Genomic DNA, 27,460 nt, shown 5'->3' on the forward strand with positions numbered 1-27,460 from the left:
TGCTGACCTGCATTCATTAGTCTGCATTACGCTGCTATTACAAGCACATGGGCAGTGGTGGAAAGTAACTAAGTACATTTACTCAAGAACTGTTCCCTAAATACTAGTTTACTTAAGTATTTCTATTTTCTGCTACTGTAATTGTTACTGCTACGGTACATTTTAGAAGGAAATATGGCACTTTTTACCCCATTATATAAATCTGACAGTTTAGTAAGGTTGCTGAGTCAGATTAATAATACAAAGTCTGATCAATAAATAAATTCTGATGTATTATTATAGGCAAAGATATAAGACTTATTGATCCCTGCAGCAAAAAAGTGATGTACCCATTAAGGCATCAGTAATTGTGATCCAATATTATTACTGTTGTTAGCCATAAGTATATTCTGATGCTAATACTTTTAGACTTTAACTCAACATTTTGAATGCATGTGATTTACTTGTTAAGGAGTATTTCTACATTATAGCACTTTATCTGAGTAGTCTACTGTATTTCTTCCACTGCTGCACATAGGGCAACAAGTGAAGGCCATAACTTAACAATTTAGGTGTAATAACATAAAATATGATATGCTAAACCAAGCAGATTTATTTGGAGGAGGAATTCAAATAGTTGTTGAAGTAAAAAAGTAGACATATTATACTGTATGTAAAGTGCCAGTCAAACACGTTTTGTTGGTATTTGTTCATTTTGAGGCCACAAATAATTAATTATCATTTATTCTATCTTTTACTAATCTCTCAATGAATTAATAAATCATTTATGCTCTAAAATGTTAGACAATTGTGACAGATAAAGTGTTCCAGAGACTAAGGTGACATCTTCAAATTAATTTAAGTACTAAATTTACAATGCTGTGAAGCAGTTAAAAAAACACATTTGAGGGGCTAGAGGCAGTACGTTGGGTATTTTTGTTTTGATTAATGACTAAAGAGATAAATAACTTATCTCGCTGATTAATTTCCTGTCACTTTCAGCTAATCAGTTCAGATCTAGTTGACTTATCCCTGTAATTACTCTTATTACATCAAACCAATGCCATGAATAGCCAGACTGATTTGTAAGGTCAGAGTCTAACCTGCTCTTTGTTAAAGTGACACAGCAGCACCTCTAACCATGAAGAAACAAATACCAATAAGCAAAGTGCTATTATAACCTTTTTTTTCTTTAAACAGCAGTAAAAGTACATTATTATCAGTAGTCTAATCTAATAATAGGACGCCAAGTGCCTGTTTTTAACTTTGATGTTCTCACATGACTAACACACAGAGAGGCTGGTGGAGTCCTCGCAAATCGAGAGTACAAGGAGGAACTGTGTTTTTGCTTGCAACACACCAACAATGGACGTGCACGTACATGCACATGGTCCTGAATATTTAGGTCTCTCTTCCTGTTATTCACTCAGCTCCAGTCAGGAAGCACATTGGCTACAATAAAGCAATAATAGTGGATCACAATACTAGAGGTTGTCCAGGCACAGGAAAGACTGAGGGGCTCCAGGAACATCCTGAATTACACAGACTGAGTGTGTAAATTTAAGACGTGCCAGCTGTCAAGTCATGTTGGGATTAATGTGTCATTCAGAAGCCATTCATAAAGATGATGTCTAATCAAGAAGCAATTATAGGATTTAATCTTAATACAAAAGATCCTGACAGTAATAGACTCTCATAGAAGAAACATAAAACACTGTCATCTTGTGGTCATTTAAAGGTACTGCATTATATAAAAAAAAAAGACTAAAAATGCTTGTCTTTGTATAAAAGATGCAACATGTGGTAGCAAACAAGTTAGAAAAATGTATATTTATTCCAAATGTTTGAGCACAAAATACCAATGTACAGTATGTTCTACCTTAAAAGGTAAACTGGCAAGTACAAGACAAGTAGATGACTCAATTAGTGGCACCACATCAGTGACTACGTTTACATGCAGACTCAATGTCCACTATTACTAAGAATACTGTCATATTTTGAATTGTATACGTGTCATAAACAGTATATTCTATTTGGATATTCTGAATGTGGTATTTTTCAAATTAAGACGTTGGATATGCTGACATTATTCAGGTTGTAGGATCATTCTTGAGCATGGAGTGCATTTGGAATACATGTCTCAGTCTGGGTTTTTACCACAGTTTGCGACACAATCTCTTACCTGTCTACAGGCAGCTCTGTTAATAGAATTTAAAAAAAACATATACTGTAAATAAACCAACCAGCCAACAGCTTGCAAGACTGGGGTAAAGATGCAAGCACAAAGGAAAAGCCCATATTTCTGGTCAGCAGGACAAACACACCTATTTATATGAAAACTTGGATATAAACAGGTTTTTGGATATGCACAAATAAGTGCACCACCTGTAGAAAACTTTGAAAAATCCTATTTCGACGCAAAGAAGTAAAATGGCTCAAGCGGCTCCAGGCATTCCTCTTTTCCATAATCAGAGTATGCACATCTGTATGTAAATGACAATATTAATTGAATGAAAATTCATTTTCTTCAGCCATGTACACAGCTTAGCAGAAATGTTGTTTTACTTTTTGGAATAAGGGCAAAAAACTGAACATTTTGTGCATGTAAATATAGTCAGTGTGATTATCTACTGGAATAAACCTCCAGATGTCACAGTGAATTCAACAACTTCCAAACTTATCAAAAGCTGCAGCAATTATGCACATTTTGAACATTTTACCTGTCCAAAAGAAACAGGCACTCAGTTATCATCTCTAAAAATACTATTTGTGAAATTCTACTTGCTGTCATTTCACATTTGAGTCTACAGTTTTAAAAAAGAAAATTACCCGTTTTCTTTTTCATTTAGGGCTTTGCGACAAACTTTAGAAGTGTGTTCTTCAGACACGTGCACAGTTGGTTCATCAGGTCTTTATTCTGACCCTCGACCCAGTGCATCTCAATCACCACGTCGCTCTCCTCGGGCATCACATTCAGCAGACACTTAAACAGGAAGTGTTCGACTGCACCAGGGCTCAGAGGTCGCTTAGAGGGCGGCTCACTGGCTGCAGCAGCTGCTTCCTTTGGGACAGTTTCCTGTCCTGCTTCTGTGGACACAGAGGTTTCCATGTCCACATCTTCACCTGATACACTTTCTAAGACCTCTTTTTGTTCTTCAGTTGGGTTGTGCGTTACATCTTTACTTGTCTCATTTGAAGAGGTGCCATTGCCGGCCTGCTGCTCACCAGCTTGCTCCTGTGCAGACGTGGTTTTATTTTGAGCACTTTCACTCTCTGTGTTGCTGTTTTGTGTGGAAGCAGACTGGTTTTGAGTTACTGGTACTGGGGCTGTGGCAGGAGCAGCTGTGGCCACAGTGGTCTGAGAGCTGGTTCCAGCACAGTGAGGCGCTCTGGGAAGCTCTCGCAACTGACGAGAGCCTTCACGTCTCTTCTGTCGTTGGTGGATCCAGGTGTTCTCCACAGCTGTTAGAAAGAGGCTCTGCTCTTTCTTCCTGCACGGGACATGTTTGTGCAGCACCTGCAGAACCAGACAGAAGATGATCAAACTAATGATGAGGTTACTGGAATATGAAGTACTGAACTGATGTTTTTAATCAAGTAAATATTAAGTGTCACTGAGGTCAAGAGTTTGCTACCTCCAAGAAATAAACCAAAATACACTATCAAAAGTGTTCTTGAGCCTATTTTCCTTATTAAATGGAAAATTAAAATCATACACCTTCTGATTTCCAGGTTCTCTTTTTTACAGTCAGATCTAAAAGGGAAAAATGGATTTGAAAAGATTTGCAAGAGCTGTATGTGTTGGTTCTTCATTGTGCACCTTACAAACTAATTATGTTTTATAATTTGACAACACTGTGGTTATGACCCTAGTAAGTTTAGGGACAAAAAAACCCCCCACTTGGTTAGGAAAAGATCATAGTTTGGGTTAAAATGATCATTCTCGCAAACTCTTCTGCAGGTCAGGGGTTCTTTCTATACACCGTCCTGTTTTACAGAACCAAGGTGAGCTTAATTACCTTTTTAATTCATCCACTGTTCCAACAATCACCAGCTCTGGTTTGGTCGAAATAAATCTTTAATGCACAGAGTTAGATGGGAAAATATTCTAGTTCTAAAGGCTATTTTCCTCAATCTGTCTCTGAGCAGCTGCTCTCAGTCTGTCTTTGGAGGAAGACCAATTAATTAGCAAAATAAAATGATAAAAATTGTCCAAAAAAAGTCAAACAAGCACACAAGCAGCCATAGTTTGGTTTGTCAATTCTGTGCTAGGGTAGAAAAAGGCTCATTCTAGGTGACCAGAACACATCGATTCTTATTTTTAGGTGGTTATACACAAAAACATACTTATAAATTTTACACACTGGACCTTTAGGGTATTTATCTCCCCCAGGTCTTCCACTTAAAAAACACTGAAACTGAGGTTAACCCTTTTTTTTTGGTACACAGTAATCTGCAAACAGTGTTGGCTTACTCGCAGGTCAGTGAGTGTCTTCTCCAGCAGAGCAGTGATGCTGTCCACAGGGCTACGTGCAGCACAGCCTAAAGCTGAGGCCTTGGCCTGGAGCTCCTTCAGTCCCGCCTCTGGCAGAGTGAACGACAGGGGCTTCCTCGCCTTCTCCAGTTTACGCTTCTTACTGGGAGGAGACTGAGATAACAGAGGGAGATGTGGAGAAAATTAGTCTAGAAAAGTTTAGAGTTTTTAACAGAGTAGTCTGGACATTAAATTAAAAAAATACAAAGTAAAGCAGCTATAAAGACATAGTTTAATGGAGTAACAGAAGGTCAGATGGATAAACCAGAGGCATGTGTAGGTCAAGTCAACAACGGCCAAGATATCTGTGGTACCATAATCGATAAGACTATCACTCTTATCGATGGCACATGATTCATTGAGAAATATGCATGGAAATACTGATTCTAGATCAGTCAGATTAATAAGACTTACAGATGGCAACAGAAAGGGAATTTATGTTCCAGCCACAGAAAACAAAGTATGGTATTCTGAAGATTAGATAACACTGATATTCTGCATTCTTAAATAAAAAATATTTTCAGCTCTTTCCATGTTGTTCTTACCCAGCTGTATGTTGATCTTTCTCATTTTCCCCACTCATCTCATACAGTAGATACATTTCTTTTCTTTTATCTATTCTGTTCTGTTCTTCTGCGTTTATAAGTCACATGCTACGGTGGCACGGTGACTCAAGTACAATCAGCTGGTTGAGAAACTCAGAGAACATAGAAAGGACTCCTATGTCGCAGGAGACAAAGACTTGCATGTTGAATCTGCCAGACATCGATCTTTTTCCCTTGATCTTTAGAAAGAGGTAGTGAAAACGTAGGAGATCTAAGTGACATGCTTCTATCAATAATTTCACATTCAACAACAAGCACAGGATGTGCACATTCTGGTAACCAGTGGTAATGTTCAAGTAAATTTTTTCCCTATACCTCATTTACAATAACAGTCTTCTATTACATTTACAGTGGCTACAACCTTTAATTGCCTTATTAGTTTCACCAGGAGGACATGTTTTCAGTGCCGTTTGTCCGTTTGTCATGGAAAAAACTTTTTATAAAGAAAAATCATAAAACTTGGTTTTTGAGTGTAACATGGGCCAAGGAAAAATCCATTACCTTTTGGTGCAAATCAGAATCAAGGGACAGACATGCAAATTATTTTTCACTTTTGTGTACACTGCAAGAAGGCAGAATTTGGCCTTAGTGGAATAAATGCCATACATCTTAATATCCAGTAGATGGTAGTAAAGTCCAATGGTGACAAAACAGCCAATTGTTGCAATTCAATGACTCCATATCATAATGGACATCCACAGGTAGCAGCAACCCTCTACACTCAACCTTCATACAGAAAAAAGTTGCTATGGACTCCTCAGGCACAGTGGTGCCATGGGAACAGTGGTTTTAATGGGAGAAGCACTCCAATAACATTTTTTTCTTAAACTAAAATGTGCCTATGGAATCATATATAAACACACAATGTGCAACCATTTGTACTCTTTTGGACCAAATCCATTCAAATCTCAACCAGGAAAAATGTTTGAACTTTACATTTCATGAGAATAAGCAATAATGTTGACCGTGCACGGTGGTACAGTGGTTAGCACTGCCACCTCACAGCAAGAAGTTTAAATCCCCCAGCTGACTGGGGCAGGGTCTTTCTTTGTGGAGTTTGCATGTTCTCCTTGTGTCCGTATGGTTCTCTCCGGGTTCTCCAGCTTCCTCCCACAGTCCAAAGACATGCATGCTAGGTTGATTGGTGACTCTAAATTGCCCGTAGGTGTGAATGTGAGTGTGAGTGGTTGTCTGTCTATGTGTCAGCCCTGCGATGAACTGGTGACTTGTCCAGGGTGAACCCCACCTCTCTCCCAATGTCAACTGGAATAGGCTCCAGCAGCCCGCGACCCGTCGGGAATAAGTGGTTACAGAAAATGGATGGATGGATGGGTTGACCATGCAGTTTCAGCTTGCACATTTTCATATCATAGATGAATGGAATATTGGCCTTGGTGAAGATCTGCACTGTCTGAGTGCCTTCTAGTTATCTTATGAAATGATACAGAAGAGTAGTATATATGAGGGAAACTTGCAAAAACTTGCATGTACCAGATGTCATATGCAGAACCCTGGTTAAACAACTAATTTTTTTATATAAACAAACAAACACAAACAAACAAAAACAAACACAGTGGCTTGAGGATTGAGATGCTGACCATGAACCAGCAGTCTCCAGTTTGAGTGTGGCTGGGTGCAGCTCTTTCCTTTGTTTTTGTCTTCTGTCTTAAAAAACTGAAAAAGTATCTTCTTAGCTGCATATGTGACAGAAAGCATAATACAAATAAAAATGAGAAAACTTCCAGAGGCTTCCTCTATTTTAGAGCTGGAAAACCTATTAATTTACATTTCAGTGTCTGTCTGTCCTTTACAGGTATATGGACAAGTGCCACAACATCATATGCGTATGCATTCAATCAGAGGACCACAGTGTCCATCCAGTTACTAACCTGGATGGAAATGTGTCAGAGTTTCAGTTTTTATTTCTTTACAGTCCAAAAAAGGCTAAAAATACAATGAAAAATTATGAGCTAGTGTTAATCAGTGGTTGCTGATTCTATACCTCTGTGGGTGTGGTCACTCTCAAAAACAATTGCGTTTTTTGTCTCATAATAAATTCATCTGGCAGTTGCTGTCACTTCTCAGCAATACACTGTGCATGAAAATCTCTCTTTTTCAACTATGTTCTGTCTTAAGTTCAAATGTAATGAATGATGAACCTTGTTATTTCTTGTTGCTGAGCAAACCATACACATCATTACTACTACTAAACCTATGATAAATGGTGTAACAGTTGCTACAGTGCATGTTCATTACACACCACAAGATGGCACTCAAACCATGTGAGCTCATCCTGAACCTGCTGTGAATTAAACACTGCTCCTTATTTCTAATCCCCTCTAATGTCACGCTGTGATGGCGGTGGAGGTCATTAACAGACCATGTCTGAATACAACAGACGTTCTGCTGCGACTGTCCCTTACGCAGCCACTGCAGTCAATATGTTACCGCTGCACTTGCAAAGTCACTGCAGGCTGACTGAAAGTGGGGAGACAGCGGGGGTCTGCTGCGGCTGCACTGTACTGTGACAGAGCAGACAGCATGGCCGACTGACCTACAAACAGCAGAGGGAAGGAGCAGACTGTGACCTTCACACTGCTGCACTAGTCTGACAGTCAAGTTTGGATTAATCATTCAGTTTACCGCATCAGAAGATTTTGTAGCCTCCTTTTTTAAATTGTAGTTTGTAAGATATATACTATATATATGTTTTGTTTTTTCCCAGTACATTTTCGAGAATAGCAGAGGAATCGAAATTGCAATATGGTGTGCAAATACAATATCCAAATCGCAAAGGCTGCTCTTTTTTGACAAAGGAAAAATGTTTCAGCATTAAACTGAAGTACTGTAGGAGAGCTGCTATAAATGACTATTTTCATGTCAACTGATCTCTGTATTAATTGATAGTTGTTTGGTCTATAAAACGTCAGAAAATGATGAAAAATGTCGATCAGTGTTTCCTCTAGCCCACGGTGACATCCTCAAATGTCTTATTTTGTCCATAACCCAAAGATATTCAGTTTCAGACTTTTTTCTTAAGAAACTGCTTGATCACAGATTAATCAACTATCAAAAAGAGTTGGCGATAATTTAACAGTTGACAACTGAATCATTGCAGCTCTATACTGTAGTGCTGCAGGGATGTCCTTGTCTACAAAATTTGTTCTCCAGATGTAAGAAAACATGTTTGTTCAGTACAAAGCCCAACAAATGTCATATAATCATGACGTTTATTCAGTGAAAATTTAAGTTGTGATGCAAAACATTAGTGTGCTGTGTCTATTTGTCCTGTTATAACGTACCACAGCTTGTATTTATCAGGTTGGAATTATGTTCTTTTGTAAATTATTATTCCTTCTAATCATAAATCATATTACAACTGCAATATCGCATTCAACTTATTTTATTTATCTATTTTTTTTCACTTGCCCAATCAGGCAAGTCGGTCAGAAATCGACTTGGCAGAAGTCCACTTTTACTTGCCCCTACACAAATTGTCCTTAGGGGTTGTCAAATAACAGGAAGTACGGTTCATTGTCATGTTTAATCAAAATCTGCAATGTCTATGAATATATATAAATGGAGAGATGTGTCCATCCCAATTTCTCAAAGTCTAAAGTGATGTCTTTAAATGTCTCGTTCTGTCAGTTAGTCCAAAAGTTCAAAGATGCTCAGTTTAATATGATAATAAACAGAGAAAAGCATATCTCCATATTTGAGAGCCTGAAAACAACATTTTCTGCCATTTTTGCATGAAACGTTACTTTAACAATTAATCAAGTATCAAAATACCCTTAAATAAAGTATAATAAATAAATAAATTCCTATATCTTCCCTGAATCTGCTTCATTTTCACTGAAATAAACTCCCAGGAAAAGCGTTGTCAGTCTTGATCATCTATTGATTTTTAGTTAAGACTGTGGTCCTTATAAACGCATGTTCAGAAAAGATGGATATATTTAATTAATGGTTCGACGATGGACGCAGCCTAGTCTGGCTGCTTGTTAGAGCTTCTCATTGTTTCTTATTGTTTCTCACAGACGTCTCTCCCCCTTTTTCCTCCATGCTCTGCGAGCCCCGCAGCTCGTTGTACAAGGAACGGAAATCAATAAAATCCATCAAACCAAACCTGTCTGTTGGTACGGAGCATCCTTGACACAGATTCAAACACGTGTGTACACACCCATACACACACAAACACAGATTCACAGACACAAAAAGCAAGAAATCCTCATGTGTACAGTTTAACATACACACACCTCTCCACTGACTCACAACCTCTTCTGACTGGTGCACTTTCACTCCATTATTAATCCCACTTACCCACTCTCACCTCTTTCACTCACACACAGACACACACAATATGGGTAAATGACAACCTCATAATAAAAGCCTGGCCTAATTTTGAAAACCAGGCACTGTAAAAGCCCACAAGTCCAATAAGAGCTGCTCTCTCCAGATATAATGTCATTCAATCATCCATCTTGACCTCCTCAGCGTGCACATAGACACAGACAAACACACTCATGATGGAGAAACAAAATGCTGCAGATTTCACCCTCAGGCTAATATTGTAAATCATACTCTGATCACCCGTTTCCTTTTTGTCCAGTCCCCAAACCCCTACGTGCACAAACTGACTCCTGAACTCTGGACCCTCCTGACCTGAACCCCCTCCTGCCCGCGGCCTGTATGAGCAACAACAACACCACGCCTCAGGGCTCAGATAAAGCCTGACAGCCTGGAGTGGTCTATTCTGTCTACTAGTCCTTTTATTCTGTCTGCATGTGCTCTAATCTCACCATCCAGTCTCCATCCTTTTGTCTGTTTTTTGCAGGATTTCTTATCAGCATTTTGTTTTGCTTCATTCAAATCCATCCATTCTCTACATTTAATCCATACTCCGCACCTCTTGGCAATAAAGAATAACTTCAAGACCTTATTTTGCTCCCCTTTTAAAACTAGAATTCAATGTCCATTTTCTTCATAACACCTCAAATGAAAAGTTAAGTTGTCATCAGCTGCGTTAGAGGCTCTGTGGTGACCCCGAGGTCAAACCAAACCATACTGTGGATGTACCTATGGGGAGCATTGAGGAGGCTGTACGAGGAAGAGACCAATACCAGCAAAGAAGAAGCTCTAACGAGATATTGATTTTAAATAGTACTCCAATGATTTGCCATTGAATTCCTATAACACTATCAGACTCATGATGGACAGTTTAGAAGAGAAAAAGATCAAAATCGATGCAGCAGTATAAGAGATATCATCACCTTTTATGTCCAAACCCAATTAAGATTCTTAACTATATTTGCAGCTCAGAGCAAGTGTGCCTGAAGCCAAGTGGCATCCCTTTTTTTCTGGAGAGATACCCTTCCTCTTTTATTCCACACAATGCTGCAACCTTGTTAAAGCCTTCTGCCTACATTACCCACAATGCACCTTGACCACCAACAGATCATTCTGTGATTTGGTTGTTATGCTGCCTTCAAATGGGTTCGTGTTTCCAATGTTCACGAGATGAGTCCGTATGAATGTCTGCCTCTTGTGATATTCACGACCTCTGAAGTGGAAATTTTCTGAAAGCTCAAAGTTCACAAGTTGTGACGTGTTTGCTGATGTTTTCAGAAATGGAGGCCATGAAAGTCTGGTGAATGATAAGTTAATACACACCTTCCCCTTGGAATGGCTGAATGGCTTTATGCTGTTCCTGAAAAATGAATAAATGGAAAATGTAATCCATCTTTTCAAAGTTAAATGAAATATTTTTGACCTAAATTGGGAAAAGTGGATCATGTACATGGAAACAAATGCTGAATAAGCAGCTGTTTCACTATGAAATAACTGGAAATGAAAACGTATGTACCGTACATGTCTGAACACCCCATTTGTTCTGTTATATGTTATTTGTGCTGCTGTCACACAGAGTTGCTATGTGAAGTTGACAATCTTCTTTTCATTTTAAAATGTATAATGCTGCATTCACATGCTCATTGTATGGTCTCATTTCCTGCGTTGGGAAGTCATTCTGACTCCAGTGAGTTAATGAGCTTTAAAGTCATAATTTGGGAACAACATGGACACGACAATGGGTTGGGTAGGATAGGGTTGCAAAAAAAAAAGAAGACTTTTCTGACCAATCTAGGTTACTATGTGGACAGCAACTAATGGTTACAACCAAAGACCATCTTATAATAATATGTGACCAAAAAAATGTATATGCAATATGAATGAATAAAGAATTGCCAAGCAAATATTTACTTTTGTCCTCCATGTTTCAGCGTACATGACGTCAACAGAAAGCAACAAAGCAAGTCGTTTAACAAAACTTTCACTGCCTTTTCAAGTTGTTGTTCTGACTTGAGGGAGTGCTCATGTGAATTTTCCCGGTCGAGAAATCATTTTCCCAAATATTCCAGCACCATATGAATGTAGCATATGCATCAATCCATATATACCAAAGACTGTTGACTAAAGGTGATTTTCTGGATGAGACACAGTAAATCAACATTGTAAATCCAGAGATAAATAAAGTTTAAACAAAAGAAGAGGGAAAAAACAAGGTGAATATAATGGAAATAACAGTAGTTTGCAGGCTGACCTGGTAATAAGAGGGTAAGTAGGTCATGGCTGCATGTATGTCACATATGTTAAAGTCTATATGTAACATTAATGAGGCCCCCATGCACATACATACATACATATACATATATACCAGACGTTCATAGGAACGCACGCATGGAGAATTACGTAGTCAACCATGTGAGGAATCTCACATGCAGAAACTGCTGTCGTGTAACATGCATTCACACACACACACACACACACACACACATAAACGTGCTGGAGGGGTGTGTGCCTGGTAATGATGGGGAGCAGCTCGTGAGTGTAACTGACGATGGACATGCGTGAAAGTGGAGGAGGAAGAGGAGGAGGAAAAAAATGTAGGCCAATCATTCTGCTTAACTGATTTTCTGCTGAAGAGGCCAAAACACAGTCGAGTCCAAGAAAACACAAACAGTTGTCGTCACACAAACAGCCTCTGCTGCACCTGCTGACCGCCTCCACCTGCCTTTATTCCCTCCACATCGTCTTTCCAGCATTATTCTTAGTCCTGTAACTGTTTTGGCTTTTCACTGTCCCTGTTTTCTCTTTATCTCCAACTCTCTCACTGTCCAGACAGCACAATGGTTCGGTGTTGTATGCACACAGTCCTCCTGCCCTGGTGACTGTTGCCTGGATACGGCATGTTAAAAATCACATAAACATCTCCCCAGAGGAAGGAGTAAGTGCTTCTAATGGAACGGGTCTGCAGGGAAAGAGGATACAGTCTGGAGAGGAGCAAGGGGATGGAGCAGGACAGAGGTGGTGCATAATTGAGGCAGAGGCCAGCAGCAGCAGAGAGGGAGCAGTTCAAGCAGCAAAATGACTGACATTATTTACCTGGGTATCGATTTAAGCTACCAAACGGCAAGTGTATTTATCAATACCCTGAATTATCAATGCATTTGGGGCACTATTACAAATAGTAGCCATGATGATCACAAAACAATCAGCTGAATCTAAAGTGCGCAGCAGGACTCACCGGAACAATCACATCATCATAGAAACTCCAGGCCAGTGCCCACCGCATGGTCCGTCCCTGACAGAACTCTGTGTGCGTCACTTTAGGCACCTGAGACAGAAGAACATAAAACACAGTCCTGCATGATCAGCACTGTGATGCTGCTGCATACAGAACACGATTAAATTACAGCAAAAAGCTGATCACATTTGGCCAGAAAGTTCCCTCTTCTACAAGTAATTACATTTTCATTGGGATGCACGATACTGGATTTTTGCAGAGATCCAAAAATCAATAAACAGACTTATTTTGGCTGACTGCCAATGTCTACACATATTTTCATGGATCAGTTAAATCTGTAGTGATGAAGGAATGTGATTTGGCTCCTACTCAGATAACTGACGTGGAGAATTGCAAACAGCAAATTTGATATCTGTAACCTCCACACCATGGACATTCTCACATAATATGAGCATAAATAAAACATAATTTTATCAGCAGAAATATCAGTATTTTGAAGTGACGTTTCATTTTAAATCCTTATTAGTATTGTGCATCCCTGCATTTTAGTTTCTGGTTGTGCTGTTAGTACTCCATATTATATTATTATATTTATTATAATGTGAAAATCTTGATAAAAATCAAGGAAGACATTTGAAAAACATGGTGCTTTTTGTTGTGTAAACTACATTACTCAGACTGTACCCGACTCAAAATTTGAATTGGATTTGGCTGTTCAACACAGAGATTTGACTGTACTACTGTATATCCATCTACATGAGTGTCATATTTTATCCTAGCTCATGTTTTAATGTCTTTCTTTGCCATCTGTGATGAGAAAACATAACAGTGCATTCTGCACAGTCAGAGAAAATACAAGTGTGCACCACAGTAAGAAATAGATAAATACCAACAGAATGAAATGAGATAAAAACAAGATAAGACTATATTCCATAATTAAACCATCTGCATGCAGCCACTGATGTAGCTGAGCGAGGCTGAGTTTGATAATATGTAAAACAGCTCTACATATCCAAATCCTTTAACAGAATTTACTCTGACACATCATCCAAAAAAACATTCAATGAATCCTCAACATCTGATGACCTTTGACAATGTGATGCAACGTAAACTGGGCATGCTCAGTCTGCAGGTCTGGTGAAGGCGAGTGAACTACAATCTGATGTAAACTCACACATTTTACTCACTGTGAGCATCTATAATCGTGGGTGAGAAAATAAAGATCCATGATGTGAAGAAGACACATGTGGTGTGAAAACCTTTGTGCTAACGGAGCACTATTAACTGTCTCTGAGGACTGCTTCAGTAAATAAGAGGAGGAGGACAGTCACTAAGATGAAAAGGTCAAAGAGCTCTGTATGTGAGACAGTAACCCACATGCACATTTGCTAAATTAAAAACACAACGAGAGATGAAGAGATGCTGGAGAAGAGACAATCGAGTAGTGGGTGATAAAAGCATTAGCATATTAACCAGGTGAGGTTTCTGTTTACACACACTTTAGAAATGGGGCAACAGTCTCCTCTCTGGATGTTCGCCAAGGCTGCACTCACTCTGATGAGCAGCGACAGCACCCGAAAACCTCTGGAAGAGGTTTGAGGGATGGCAGGTGTAGACGGGGGAAGGACTGGAGTTTCTTTTTTTTCTGAGCATGTGAGGGAGGTGACTGGCACAGGACCAGAGGCCTGCAGCAATCAGGAGTCATGTGCTGGACTATTAGTTAGGCTAATGACGCTAATTCAAGTTAGCTACAGAGTGCCGTGTGATCCAGTCATGCACTGCTAACAGAAATCAGCTCATTCATGGCTCGTTTGTGATGCTGCTGAGCTGGCAAATATTAGAAAGAGCTGATGTGTTATATTTCTCAGTGATGACCGTCTGTTTCTAACGTCAATACACAGTCCCACAAGAGCGGCGGTGTGAGTTTTAACAAGCTATTATCTGAACCTGCACAGAAGGGGCTTGCTCCTGCATGAACAGATCAAATGCTGTGGATGCAGATGTATTTGTGCTTGGTACTCACCCCTTGCTTTCTCAGCTCCTCTTTCAAAGGTGCCAGGCTACATTTCTTCCCCAACATGCAGCTGTACCACCTGCAGAAAGAAGAAGAATCCATATTAACCAGCTGCGTGTCGCTGCGTGTTGGCAGCTGACGGTCTGGGCACGAACTACCAAGCAGAGATCAAAGGAGCCGCGGTGAGCTTTGGGGAGAAACAAAGAGACCAAGTGAAAAAGAAAACATCCGGGGTAGTCAGGTCCACGGTGGAGGAAAAGCTGTTTTGATGTCGTCCCTTGGTGCAGGCCTGATCAATAACCTCTGCTGTGCAATAAAGAAATGAGGTTGGTCTTGATCAATAAGCAGTAGAGTCCAGCCGTGGAAGATAGAGGAAAGATAAACACATCAGGCAGTCGGTCTGGATGGAGGACTGGCCAATTTTCACAAACCTTGTCAAGGTTTATTTAGTTCTCACTGGATTATTTAAAGTGAATCAACTGGTCTTTATTTAATCTTGGAAAAAAACAACACAGAAAATGCACAAAACATGTGATAAATAATTATTTAAAGCTCAAAGTCAAGGATGTTAATCTTTGTTTTGCCCACCACACTTTCACAGGAATGTCTGCATTAACTCACTAGAATCTCTCTAGACCTTGTCCTCGCTGATCGAAATAAACTCCACCTCCTTCAAATATGTGGTCACAGGAATAAAAATCAAGCAGTAACATGTTATTTGCTGGCTTTTTTGCCTCGTGTTTCCCCTCTCAGGTCAAAAACTCTCTCCACTTGTTGGAGGTTACTGGCACCGTTTGCAGCCTGTAGGGAAGACTGAAGGCTCTACTCAGGGTTGAAAAAAATGTCTCTGGTTCCAGCTTCTCAAATGTGAGAATATGGTAAATGGACTTGGACACAATGGACTACAGTGCTTTTCTAGGCTATTAACTACTCAAAGTGCTTTTACAACTACACATCACATTCACCCATTCGCTCTCTTACATTCATTCAGATACTGCTGGAACAGCCATTGGGGGCAATTTGGGGTTCAATATCTTGTCCAAGGACAATTCAACAATAAATGACTAAGGCTGGAAATATACTTACTGTATAACCATGCGTTTGCGTTTGCGTAGCGTTAATTTCTGAGGATGCGTACAACCATCGCTCCAAATGGAGGCAGAAAAGCGAGGCAGTGTAAGGGTGTGTAAGGGTGTGTATGCAAACGTGTAGTTGAAGGCAAGTATATTTCCAGCCTAAAGAAGTTGGGGACAGAACTGCCAAGCTTTGGATCTGAGACAAAACAAGAAAATAAAGCTATTGCCTTGTGTTCTGGAAACTGACTGACATTTTACAGACTAAAGGATTAATAATTTAATCAAAAAAGACTAATGAATAATGGAAATAATAGTTGCAGCTCTAGGTAATAATCTCCTAAAAACCCTTTTGAATCGAATCTTAATCAAAGATTAAGAATGATGAGTTATAATCTGTCATCAAACATCAGGACTAAAAGTGATTTTATAGAATTAGTACATTAATAATAAAGCAACTTACATAAACTAACATTGTTACATAAACTACAGTTTATGGAAGGAGGGCAGTTGCCAGATTGCCCTTTGCAGTCATTCCAGGAAATTGGCAACCAGTTCTTGGCCTTTGGTTGCCATCGATGGCAACCACTTTCTAACATATCAACAACAAAAACGTGCACCCCAAAATAAATACATTTTTAATAGTTTGAATTAGTAATATTTAAAAAATCCTGTACACTGCACGTGTGTTGGTGTGTTTATTTCATGCACATAAACCTTTGTTTTACAGACAAAGGTGAAGGGCCTGAGCATGGACACATTAAAAGATAACACTTAAGATTTAAATTCTGTTAAGTATCAGATAAATGAAGTTTGTTTGGTTTTAAACATTCTTTTATGTCATATGTTTGAGCCCTGGGTAGATTTATATAAACGTATAAAAGTACAAGAGAAATCTTTCCTTATTTCCTTACGTGTTGAAGAACCTCTGACAAGCTAAGCTCTAAGCCACATCCCTAAATGTACAAGGCTGCCACACCCATCTACTGCAGATAAAATCAGAGCTTTTAGAGCCATTTTAACTTGTGAATGACAGCGAGAAAGGACGATGATTTGTCATCAGGGCAGGGAGGTATGATGATGCCCAGAGGGGTGACGGGGAGGAGAGAGCAACATGTCGGCCTCAGTTGACACAATGAAATATTGAACGTCTCTAATATTCACAGATGTTCCTCCACTTTTGGTCACAGTGGGGAGGAACACCCAGAGCAGCTCCTCAGCCTCCCTCCTCCTCCTCCTCCTCCTCCTCCTCCTCTAGCGGCTTTTCAAACATCCCAAAGTGTGCAGCTGCATTAGCATCCATATTCATCCTCCTCACTTCACATGTTGAAGCACAGGCACAGTGTGATTACAATCTTATTACCAGAGCTGGTAATTTTCATATCAATGGCATGATAAATGAGGAGTATTACCTCACTTCTAACTGGGGTTTTTGGGCTGCTGGATGTGTGTTATACTGGGAGCTGTGGTGGCTTCTTGCCCCTGTTTGACAGTAATTACACTCCAGTGGAAAGAAGAGGGAGAGTGGGGCAGAGCGGGGTGGTGTGGGCCGTCTCAAAGGACCAATCGGTGAAGCTGCCAGTGTTTCCATGGACACCTGGTGGTTCTGGCATCCCAGCATGCTTTTGCGAGTGACAGCCGGCTCTGCTTGGGTAGGCCCGAGCCTCAAACCTGCTCAATAAGACCAAGTTTGTTCTTGCTTACCGTTTTCGCAACACAAGTGTAACACAGAGCTGCAAAAGAGCAGACAGGTGTTACGATCAGATCCCTCTCAGGGCCACTGACACATTATGCAAACACACACACCACTACATGCAACACACACACACACACACACACACACACACACACACACACACACACACACACACACACACACACACACACACACACACACACACACACACACACACACACACACACACACTGCACTCCCCTGTAGGAGGCCAAGCAGGTGTGGCATGTCTAATCAGTTTTAATAGCACTACCCTGCAGCTCCCTCTGCCCGTGTCTCACTCTGCTGCCCCGGTGACAGCCCTGGTAACGGGGGAGGGTTAAAGTGATGGCCGCTGGAGACACCCCCACCCACCCACCCAAACACAGCTGTTCCCTGTGGGCTCCCGGATACAGCAAGCAGGGGTGAGTGTGTGCCAAAATCATTAAGCCAACTTTGGGTGACAGCTCCATCAGTGTGCAGCAATCCATCTGCCCATTTCACCTCACCGTGTCTCCCCTCCACTGGAGCTCTCAGCAGCCCTTTAAACCTCTGAGAGCCTCTCAAAGAGGACAAAACTGCATCGCTCTCGTTCATCCAGCTGCCAGTTCACAGGGTTCCTACACATTTTCCATTTCCATTTCATTTAGACTCAAATTCCAGACTTTTCCAGACTCAAATTTCCAGACTTCTCTGTAGATTGTACAGACTACATTTGACATCTGTCTAAAAATAGTTACATGTTTTTTGTGTACATGCATGTTTTTAAAATCCAAAATTATGTTTGTCAGCTTTCTAAAGCTAACATTAGCTTGCCACTGAAAGGCTGAGTGACCAGCTCAGTGTTTCACTATTTAACATTTGTGTGTTGGTGCGTTCATCACTTTTTGTTGGACTCACATTGGGTCGGGCCAAAAAAGTTCTTAGTCAACCAGGCCATGTGTTTGGAATAGTCAAGCCAGCTACTGGAAAACCTGCTTTTACTTTAGTCTACACTCCCACGCAGAAAGTTGCGTACGATGCTTCAGTGTAAAATTTATCTGCTCAAACAGAAAGCTGACTAACCGGTGCTACCTTAGGGGCAAAAATCACACTTTTTCATGATTCAATATTATATTGATTGTTGAGACAACGATATGATATTTACTGAAATCAATGTCTGCCACGATATGATTTCAATTCATTTCCGGGGCCTCTATTGATGATCTATTGATATCCGTTTATATCATATGTACGTTTAACACATTCAGTTACATTTATGTCAACTCAAAAAAAGAACTAAATCATGAGTCAATAACTTTACACCTGAACTCATTCATACATTTGTGAAAATGTCAAGGGAATTTCCAAATAAAAGCACATCTTAAAGACAGAGATAGATATTTTCACTTGGCATGTATCATATTTGATTGTTGAATACTGAATCGATATACTGATCCAAATCAATGTATCGTTACACCCCTACTACCTATACTTATATTATTTTTCTTTGACATATTGAACATTTTGAATTATTATGGTCCCCCATATTTTAAGACTCTTTTATAAATAAGAACCAAAGATGATTCAAAAAAAAAAAAGGAAAAAAAAAAAAAATATTCACAGTATCTGTGCAGCCTTGTTTAATGTAGTCATAAAGGGACTGTTTCCTTACACAGAAAAACTTGCGTCATAACAAATAATTGTTCAGAAAAATGATAATTTTGGGATATTTGTGATCCTATGTATGTGCAATTCAAAGACATTGCCGCATTTTCTTTCAAACTTGGTTGCGGATGTCCATATTTGGTTCAGCTGTAAGGTATTTGGGGCAGAGCTGTTTTACAGGTGTAACATCAGCTCTGTGTACAAGTGTGCATTCAGTCAGAGGACATACTTCTTGCCTTGCTTTCTAGGACATCAAGCTCACTCTGGCCCACACTCTCTCATACACTGGTAAAAATGTTGGCTGTCTGCTACAAACGCAGTGAAAAACACGCTGCTTATAAGATCAGCTAATTTTTAGGAATTCTGAATTTTATATTTTAGAAAACAGAATAGGAACAATATTCTGGAGGCACAAATAATTCTCCATATATATTTTTCTTGTTTCTTTGTTCCATACTTTTCCTGGAAATTACTAAAATCGTATTCCATTATTTTCCATAATGCATAAGAGCCCTGAATTCAGACATGTAGCTGTGTAACCCTCAATACATAGTCTGTGTGTGTGTGTTTGGGCTTTAAAAATCTGATTAAAACACATAAAAATACATCTGTGACTCAGGGGAATGTCATGTTTTTATCACGTTTAATTTCATCCTGCTGTTTTTTCCTCACCGCAAGCGTTTCTTGAGCTGCAGGCTGTCATGAATGATCCTCTTGACAAACTCCAGTTCACCGCCCTCCGCCATGATCTCCGTCACCCCGCCTGTGTTCACTGAACTGGGAGGAGGTCGCCGTGAGTTCCTGGAGTTTACCCCCTGGTGAGAGCAACAAGACAGACAGAGATTAAGATAAAATCCTATTAGAGGCCTGTTACTATCGTGTAAACAAATAGTGTTGCATGTCAGGCCTGCTTTGGCCAGTCAACAAGTGCTCTGTTTACTCTTAAAGAGACAACCCAGAATTAAGCTGGCCTGTAGTGCTATTTATCAATTTAGATTGTTTTGGTGTCAGTTGTCTAATTTTGGAGACACTGCCCATAAAGACGTCTGCCTTCTCTTAAATATAATCGAACTAGAGGGCACTTGGCTTGTGGTTCTAAAAGCACCAAAAAAGATGCTTAAAAATGTCATCAGCAATGTCTCTTTCCAGAAATAATGATTGTGGTTTTGTTTTGTTAGGTTTAAAGAAGTTTGTTCTTTTGTTATTTGTTTTACATGTTAAAGGCAGGGAAACTCTTACCTTTGCTTCAAGCTGGTTGGCAAAAAAAGGAGGGTTGCACATGCAGAAGTCGTACACTATTTCTGTCTCTTCTTTCAAGGCATCCATCAGTAAAGTCTTCTGAGGAACTTTGACAACTAGGACAGAGATGAGATGAGACTTGTAAGTAAGGATGTTTTAGCTGATGAAATGAAGAAAAAAACAGGTTCTCAGTCCACAACTGTGGCCTTGGATCACATTATGAGACAGGATGCAATTTAAAGCTTTCCTGGCCAAAGACAGACAATCAGAATACAGCATGAACACTTTGTTTTTACATCGTAGTGAGCAGCACAAGTCAAGAGCCATTCATGTGAATTGCCTCAAAACTTGCAATGGCTGCAAATAACAATTATTTATTTACTACTGATTAACAGGCACATTATTTTTTCTATTAATCACAGCGATGTCAGGATACCAAAACTCAAGCCACAATAATATCATCCATTCATAAAATAAAAAAGAATCGAATAATGAAATTATTGTCATAATGCAGCTAATTTCAAAATTGCTGTTGTTGCACAATGAGACAAAAACAAGAAAAGAAGAAAAATGAACAGTTCAATTCATAAAAAATACAACATACGGTCACTCAATCCAGTGCGTTCAGGGGTTTTGCTGCTACTGCCTTACTCGGTCTGGCTAGTAGCTCATGATGGCTACTGTTAGCAAACTTAAGATATTTGCTGATATTACAGAGGCAGCTGACTGTCTTAATCGCTTTTCTCTACTTGTTCCGTCACACCACATTTCAACTTTTTATTATAAACCCATAAATTGTTTCTATGTGTTTCTATCAACATATTTTTATCCACTTCCTGAAGTACCCAGAGTTCAAACTTTTTTATCCAGTGGCCAAATGGCTAGGGAATGTTCAAACTTTACCATACAGATTAGTTTTATTTTTTTGGCTGTTGAGCGAAGCTAATCTACCAGCCACTTGAATGTTTTACTGGCACTTGACTGAATGATAATAATTTTGACCCCTGAAACTATCGCATTAGAAGAGGATGATGGAAACATAAATTTTCCCAAAAAGTTTTGACACTCTCTCTACATGGTTGTTGTCTTTTTCAAAAAAAAAAAAAAAAAAAAGAGTTCATGTGAGAAGGAATCATTTTTTGGCAACTCATACTACTTAGCTTCATGAAACAACTAGTAATAATCGTATCACAGTAGTGGATGGAAACAAGTATTCAACTGCATTTTCTTTTGTTGACTTGCTGAAATTTGGCTAAAATTTTCTATATATTTGGATGGAAACATGGCTATAGCCTCCCTCTAAGACACACTAGGTGAGACGGTATTCAAGTATTACACTGCTGTGTAATTGCAGTGGGTCTAATGTCTGGAGATACATTGTTCTTCTGGATGAGTGCACCACACTTACCTTTGATGAGGTCAGACAGGTTGTTCTGCTCCACGTTTTTCGTGGCGTAGTCAAAACAGATGTCGTCCACCTCTGTGGCCAGAAAGTACCAGCCGTTCATTGTGGTTCCCAGCAAGGGGTAGATACAAGATGCCCCAGTGCCTGAGCAAACACACACACACACACACTTACACACATGTTTTTTGGCAGCTTGAGGTTGTGTGTATTCATTAGGATGATGAATCATCCTATGACTCAAGACTTTCATTGAACAATATGGAAATATGGTGTTTAAAGTGAAAGGGAAATGGACTGCATCCTCTTTAAGTTAGTGGCCATAATGGACAATAAACGTCAGCTCCAGCAGCTGTTACTAAATCATTCACATCTGACAAGCTGCATAATTCAGACAAAGGTGACACCCGTTAGTAACGGAAACACCCAGTGGTGATCCATCAGGGAGGCGACAGCTTCAATCTGCTCACAGAAAGATTCAGGGGTCACAAATCAGTGACCTGAGGTCCTAAAGAGGACACACTTACACAGACAACCGCACACACACACAGCTGCAGGCACAAGCACAACACACACAAAGACATACAGCTTTTCTTCTGACAGACAGAACGGCAAACAAGCTGTGACATGTGGATGGGGATTTGGTTGGTAAGTGCTGGGAACACTGGGAATGACTGGGCGCATGTGTACCAGCTGGAAGCACCAACTGACATTTCGTGTGCCGCTCTGAACTGCTGGCAGCCACATCAAGAACAAACAAGAGCAGGGGTCTCAAACTAATTAACTGGGGACCACGAGCTTGAACTCTAAACATGCTTTTTTTTTGTATTTTTGTTTCTATCCTTATTTTGAGCTGCTAGTCTTTTCCTCTCATTTGTCTTGTACCTTCGATGTAAATTACAGGGAGGATCTCTCAGAGCAGGACCACACACTCTGTTACATAGAAAGTTATTTGATTTATCTGCAGCATCTTCATCACATGATGACGAAAAAGACACCTCTGGCTCACACTGTAAGATGTACAATACAGCAAATGACAGAAACGGTAGTGGTGGTACCGATGTCGATGCCCCTGCGCGGTTGCTTCTGGCCGTCGATGAGGTCCTCCACCCAGTGGATGTAGTTGAGGCGAAGGGGGACAGTGGGTATGAGGCGCTCCAGAGGGATTTCGATGGTCAGACCAAAGTCCTCCTTCAGCAGGGTGCAGGTCAGTGCTCGCACCGCCTCCGGCTCTTTGAAATTCACACTAGAAGAGAAACAAACATGGCTGAATGAGTTCACAACAGCATTTTATACACACACACACACACACACACACACACACACACACACACACACACACACACACACACACACACATATACATACATAGACTGTATGTATGTTATATGGTTATGTCATTGTTTTACTATTTTTCTGTCCTGTGTGATTTTTCATGTGCTTATGTTTATGTGCTTTTGTAAGTTTTCTTTGAATGTTTTTAGTTATCTACCCACCAGGGCCAGCAGATGATAATTAGCCTGTATGATTAAATTTCAAGTGCTCATGTAAATTACTGTGCACTGTACCTTCTTAAATAAAATTAACAGAAACTCACTTTGTTTTGGCTGTTGTACAGATATTATTTTATCTGTTATGAGAATATATAATATTTGCCAAAAAACACACAGAGATCTAGCCGTATTATTTAAACCACTTAAGGTAATAATTCCACATGCATGTGCTAAACTGCAGCTATTGCTGTAGGTCAAAGCTGACGTCAGACAGTGCATGATTGAAAATTCAATTTTGCACTTGATAAGGTTGCACTATTCTGCTGTTCTGCCAAAAGCATGGCGTTGTTGTTTCTCTGATCAATAGAGAACCACTTTGGCTGAAAACCACTCTGTGCATGTGATTAACTCCAGATACTAATCTAAACAACTGTTAATGACAGTTGAATGATGTTCTTTAAAAAAGTTGAGAACAATTTGGGTAATAATTCTACCGTTCACATTCATTTCTCGTTAACCTGAAGGTTTACAGCTGCATAATCCTCTTTCCCATCAAAGACATTATTCTGTTTCTGGATTTCAGCATTTACCTTAAGTTATTATTTCTGAATGGAATGGTGGCCAAAGCTACAAAAATAAAACCAAGGATGTATGCAACCAAAATTTCCCTTTAAGGATGATTTCAATTTAGCAACTTGCTGATCCTCTTGAGGCGACCAGACAGCAATTTACCAAACTGCTCTTAATGCAGCACTTCATTAACCCTCTGCAGTGAACCTCATTACTTACTACACACACACACAGGCACACGCACACACACACACAGGCACACGCACACACACACACACAAGCACACAGATGAAGGACAATAGGGAGATAAGCAGCCCATCAATTCACAATCCCCTGCTAATGACAATGAAATTCACATTTCAACACTATGAAGACCACTTTTTACTCCCAGTTCTTAGTCCCACTGGTTTGGCTCTGCTGTCTTTTCCTCTCAACATGTTTAATGATTTCAGCTGTCACATGAGCAGGCACGAGCGCGGCAGACAAAACGAGTGGGCGAGATAGGTATAATTAAAGCTTCGCTGAGCGCGTTCGCACCTTGGCAGATGTAATTAGACACATCCTGGTGATGGGAACGTCTGGCACCTCACTAGTTTGGTGTGAGCGTATTCCAGTCCGCTGCTGGTAGAGATAGAGACACAACTCTGAGATACAAAGCAGTTAACCTCCGATATCATTTTTATTTCCATTGTTTCATCTTATAAATCAATTACCCATGAACAGCTGCACGATTTTGCCCTCTTAGTATTCTGCTCCTACTCAGTGATATCTCACAACAAATAAAAGTGCATCCCAATTTCCATTTTTTTCCCCTTTCTGTTGACCCAAATGCCTCCAACAATTAAGATGAAGCAGAACAGTTATGCGTTTCTCCAGCATCAGTAAGACACTGAATACAGTTCAGGAAGTTAAGTTTGAGTGTGAGATCCAAGAGTTTGAAGATTTAGGTCAAAATGCTGCACTGTAGTTTATAATATAATAAGGAAGGATTTCAAGTTATTTCAATCATATCATCATTTATTCAGCATTGTGCCAGAAGATATTAGGGCCAAAGTCAGTCTGAGCACCACTATAGTGCTATTTAAAACTGAAATTACCAGAGACTTCAGGTAGCTTCTGTTTTCTTACATTTTTACCTACCTGAGTCCCTGTTTTATTGTGAGGTCCTATGTCAAAATATAATTACAGGGTGAATATCTTTAAACATATTTTATTTAATCAAGTCGTCAGAAACAACTCTCTGAGCAAAATGAGTTGGGTAAATATGTGTTAGGAGTTTAACAGGAGCTCACAGCTCCTTTTTGCTCCAGGATCCTCCAGCAGATTAATCTGGTCCTGAGTCAGACTTAGTGATGTTTAGTTTAGGAGGTGTTCATGCGACTATGCCGATTTTTCCTCATCAGTCAGAAAGTAAAGGGAAGTTTTGTGTGTTGTGCACGGGCTTTTAATTTGTCTGTACCAAATGAACTGAACTACAGGTGTGAAAACAATGTAAAATAGAAGTAAGATGTCTGGCTTGATAGCCACAGAGTCCCCTGGTTTGTTTCTGGCTGGGTACCTTTGTTGCACATCATTCCCCCATTATCACTCTACTGCTGGCTGTCTAAAAAAGGCAGACAATGCATTTTCACGTAACTGTGGACAGTGGGCCTCATTCACCAATATCTTCTTAAGTTTATTCTTAAAAGTGTTCTTCTGTCCAAAGAGAAGTCTAAGTCAGATTCTTGAAGACGTTGTTAACCTGCAGCATTGTTTCTATCTGTGTTTTGGTAATGATGAAGTTGCTCCTAATTAGCAGTGTGCCCTGCCCTTATATGGGCGTGAGAGTGCAGGGCCGCATGCACACAGAAAACACACTCAAGAATGTGCAAAGAAAAATCTTAAGATGGTGGAGCGAAGGAGGTTATCAGTTCTATATGCGATTATAAACGAGCAGAATCACCTGTTGATCAGTGCACTGTTGTGTTGCATCACACCTCTTTTGATTCTACGATGCTGGCTCGCTGTGTAGAACACTGTCGAATGTAGTTGCAGATTTTTTTTCTTCACTTTTTTATTTATTTTAATTTATTTCTTGTTTTTCAGTTCAATTATACTGAAAGGTCAAAGTCATCATGCTAAAAAAAGCTAAATAAACACATTTAATGTTCTCAAAACAATGAATAATCGTGTTTCATGATCATGATTCCAATATCAATCAAAATAATCATGATTATGCTTTTTGCCATAATAAAATGTGTGAAGGCTTAAGCCTGAGTGAAAAACTGGACAAACTTGCCTCACTGCTGAGGTGACTCTGGTCACTGAACTCTGCATCTTCATTCAGCAGTAATAACAAAGACAGATGACCCTCTGGCAGCCAGGTGTGAGACGGAGACAAATGAGAAGCCATTTACCTGTAGAGTCTGACATCAATCTTACCCAGTGTCTCCTCCCCTAATGAACATATTAGGTTAATGGTCCGGTTTAATCAGCGGACTGAAGGAGGAGTGACCTCTTGGAGGAACACCTGGCTCCTTTGAGCATGTCCGACACATTGTGAAGAAATTTGCACTTTAAAAATGGTCTGAGCTTTGAGGAGGAATCAGGCTAATGAGGGAGAAATGATCCATCAGCATAACGCTCGCTCCTCTCCAAAATGAAAGCATGTGTCCAGCTCTCAGATATTCTGCCCTCTTTCATTTCTCCTCAGAGGCATCATTAGATAAGGATCAATATTCAGAGAGGGAGTCTGCTCAGGCCAGCCCTCTATTTTTAGACCCTCATGAGTGTGTGTATGGCAGCGTGTGTATGTGTGTGCAGTGCAGACCGATCACTCCCATCAGCAGCGCTGCGAATGGCACATCTCCATGGCAACCCCACCTACTGAACAGATGAGGGGAGCACGCAAATCCGGCCACGCTGGAGCAATGGCTGATGCCAGACGGAGCGTGAGCGTGCCCGCGATTTACGCCTCTGCTGCCACGTAGGTGCACCGCTGCGTAGTTACGACATTAATGTGGGCGACGGGATACAGAATGGGACAAACCTGAATGAAAAAGTTGTGATACTGGACGGTTTTGATGAAAGGACGGCTGTAAGGTGGGGGAAAAAAGGTAGGAATCAGGATTGAGTTATAGCTCCAAACTCAATTCCAGCTGATGTTCGGATAAAACCAGTGAAGCAGGTGTGAAGGAGCGAATAAAAGGTGAGAAACAAGACTGCGGAGAGAAATTCAAAGAGATTCAAGTGCTGAGGAGCAGAAAAGTCTTTGCTCCAGATGGATGGAGAGGACGACATCATTAGACCGGAGAGGAGTTTACTGCTGAGACAAACAGCTCGCTCTCACCTCCACGGTACATGATCAGCATGAAAGCACACACACTAACACACACACACTAACACACACTCAGGCTCTTTCAATCTCTGCCCAGAGAGAGGTGACCTTCAAGGTACATCTACTTCACTCTGAGTGTGGTGGGAAAAATTTTGTGCTGATTAGCAGAACTTCTTCTCTTGTGTCAGGTGTTTTCTTTTTTCTTTTTAATTTGAACACTGAGCGAAACACATTTTCAGTCCTTACAAGAGCAGATTTCAGTGCATCACTTAATACTCAACATGAATTT

General features: G+C 40.1%; 1 protein-coding gene across 1 annotated transcript in view; it reads right to left on the reverse strand.

Annotated features, from left to right (window-relative positions):
• Positions 1-2,529: 2,529 nt before the first annotated feature.
• The window catches only part of mettl16 (methyltransferase 16, N6-methyladenosine), a 34,318-nt gene continuing 9,387 nt past the window's right edge, over positions 2,530-27,460 (reverse strand). The window contains exons 3-10 of the mRNA XM_084716991.1: positions 22,851-23,038; positions 21,799-21,939; positions 20,391-20,506; positions 19,824-19,966; positions 14,727-14,796; positions 12,704-12,793; positions 4,454-4,627; positions 2,530-3,496 (exon numbers count right to left, since the gene is read on the reverse strand). Of these exons, the coding sequence (XP_084573117.1) occupies positions 2,825-3,496; positions 4,454-4,627; positions 12,704-12,793; positions 14,727-14,796; positions 19,824-19,966; positions 20,391-20,506; positions 21,799-21,939; positions 22,851-23,038 (1,594 nt within the window). The 3' untranslated portion in view covers positions 2,530-2,824. The remainder of the gene's footprint in view (positions 3,497-4,453; positions 4,628-12,703; positions 12,794-14,726; positions 14,797-19,823; positions 19,967-20,390; positions 20,507-21,798; positions 21,940-22,850; positions 23,039-27,460) is intronic.

The sequence above is a fragment of the Lutjanus erythropterus genome, chromosome 4 (genome assembly GCF_056507025.1).
Source record: "Lutjanus erythropterus isolate fLutEry1 chromosome 4, fLutEry1.hap2, whole genome shotgun sequence".
Classification (NCBI taxonomy): domain Eukaryota; kingdom Metazoa; phylum Chordata; class Actinopteri; order Lutjaniformes; family Lutjanidae; genus Lutjanus; species Lutjanus erythropterus.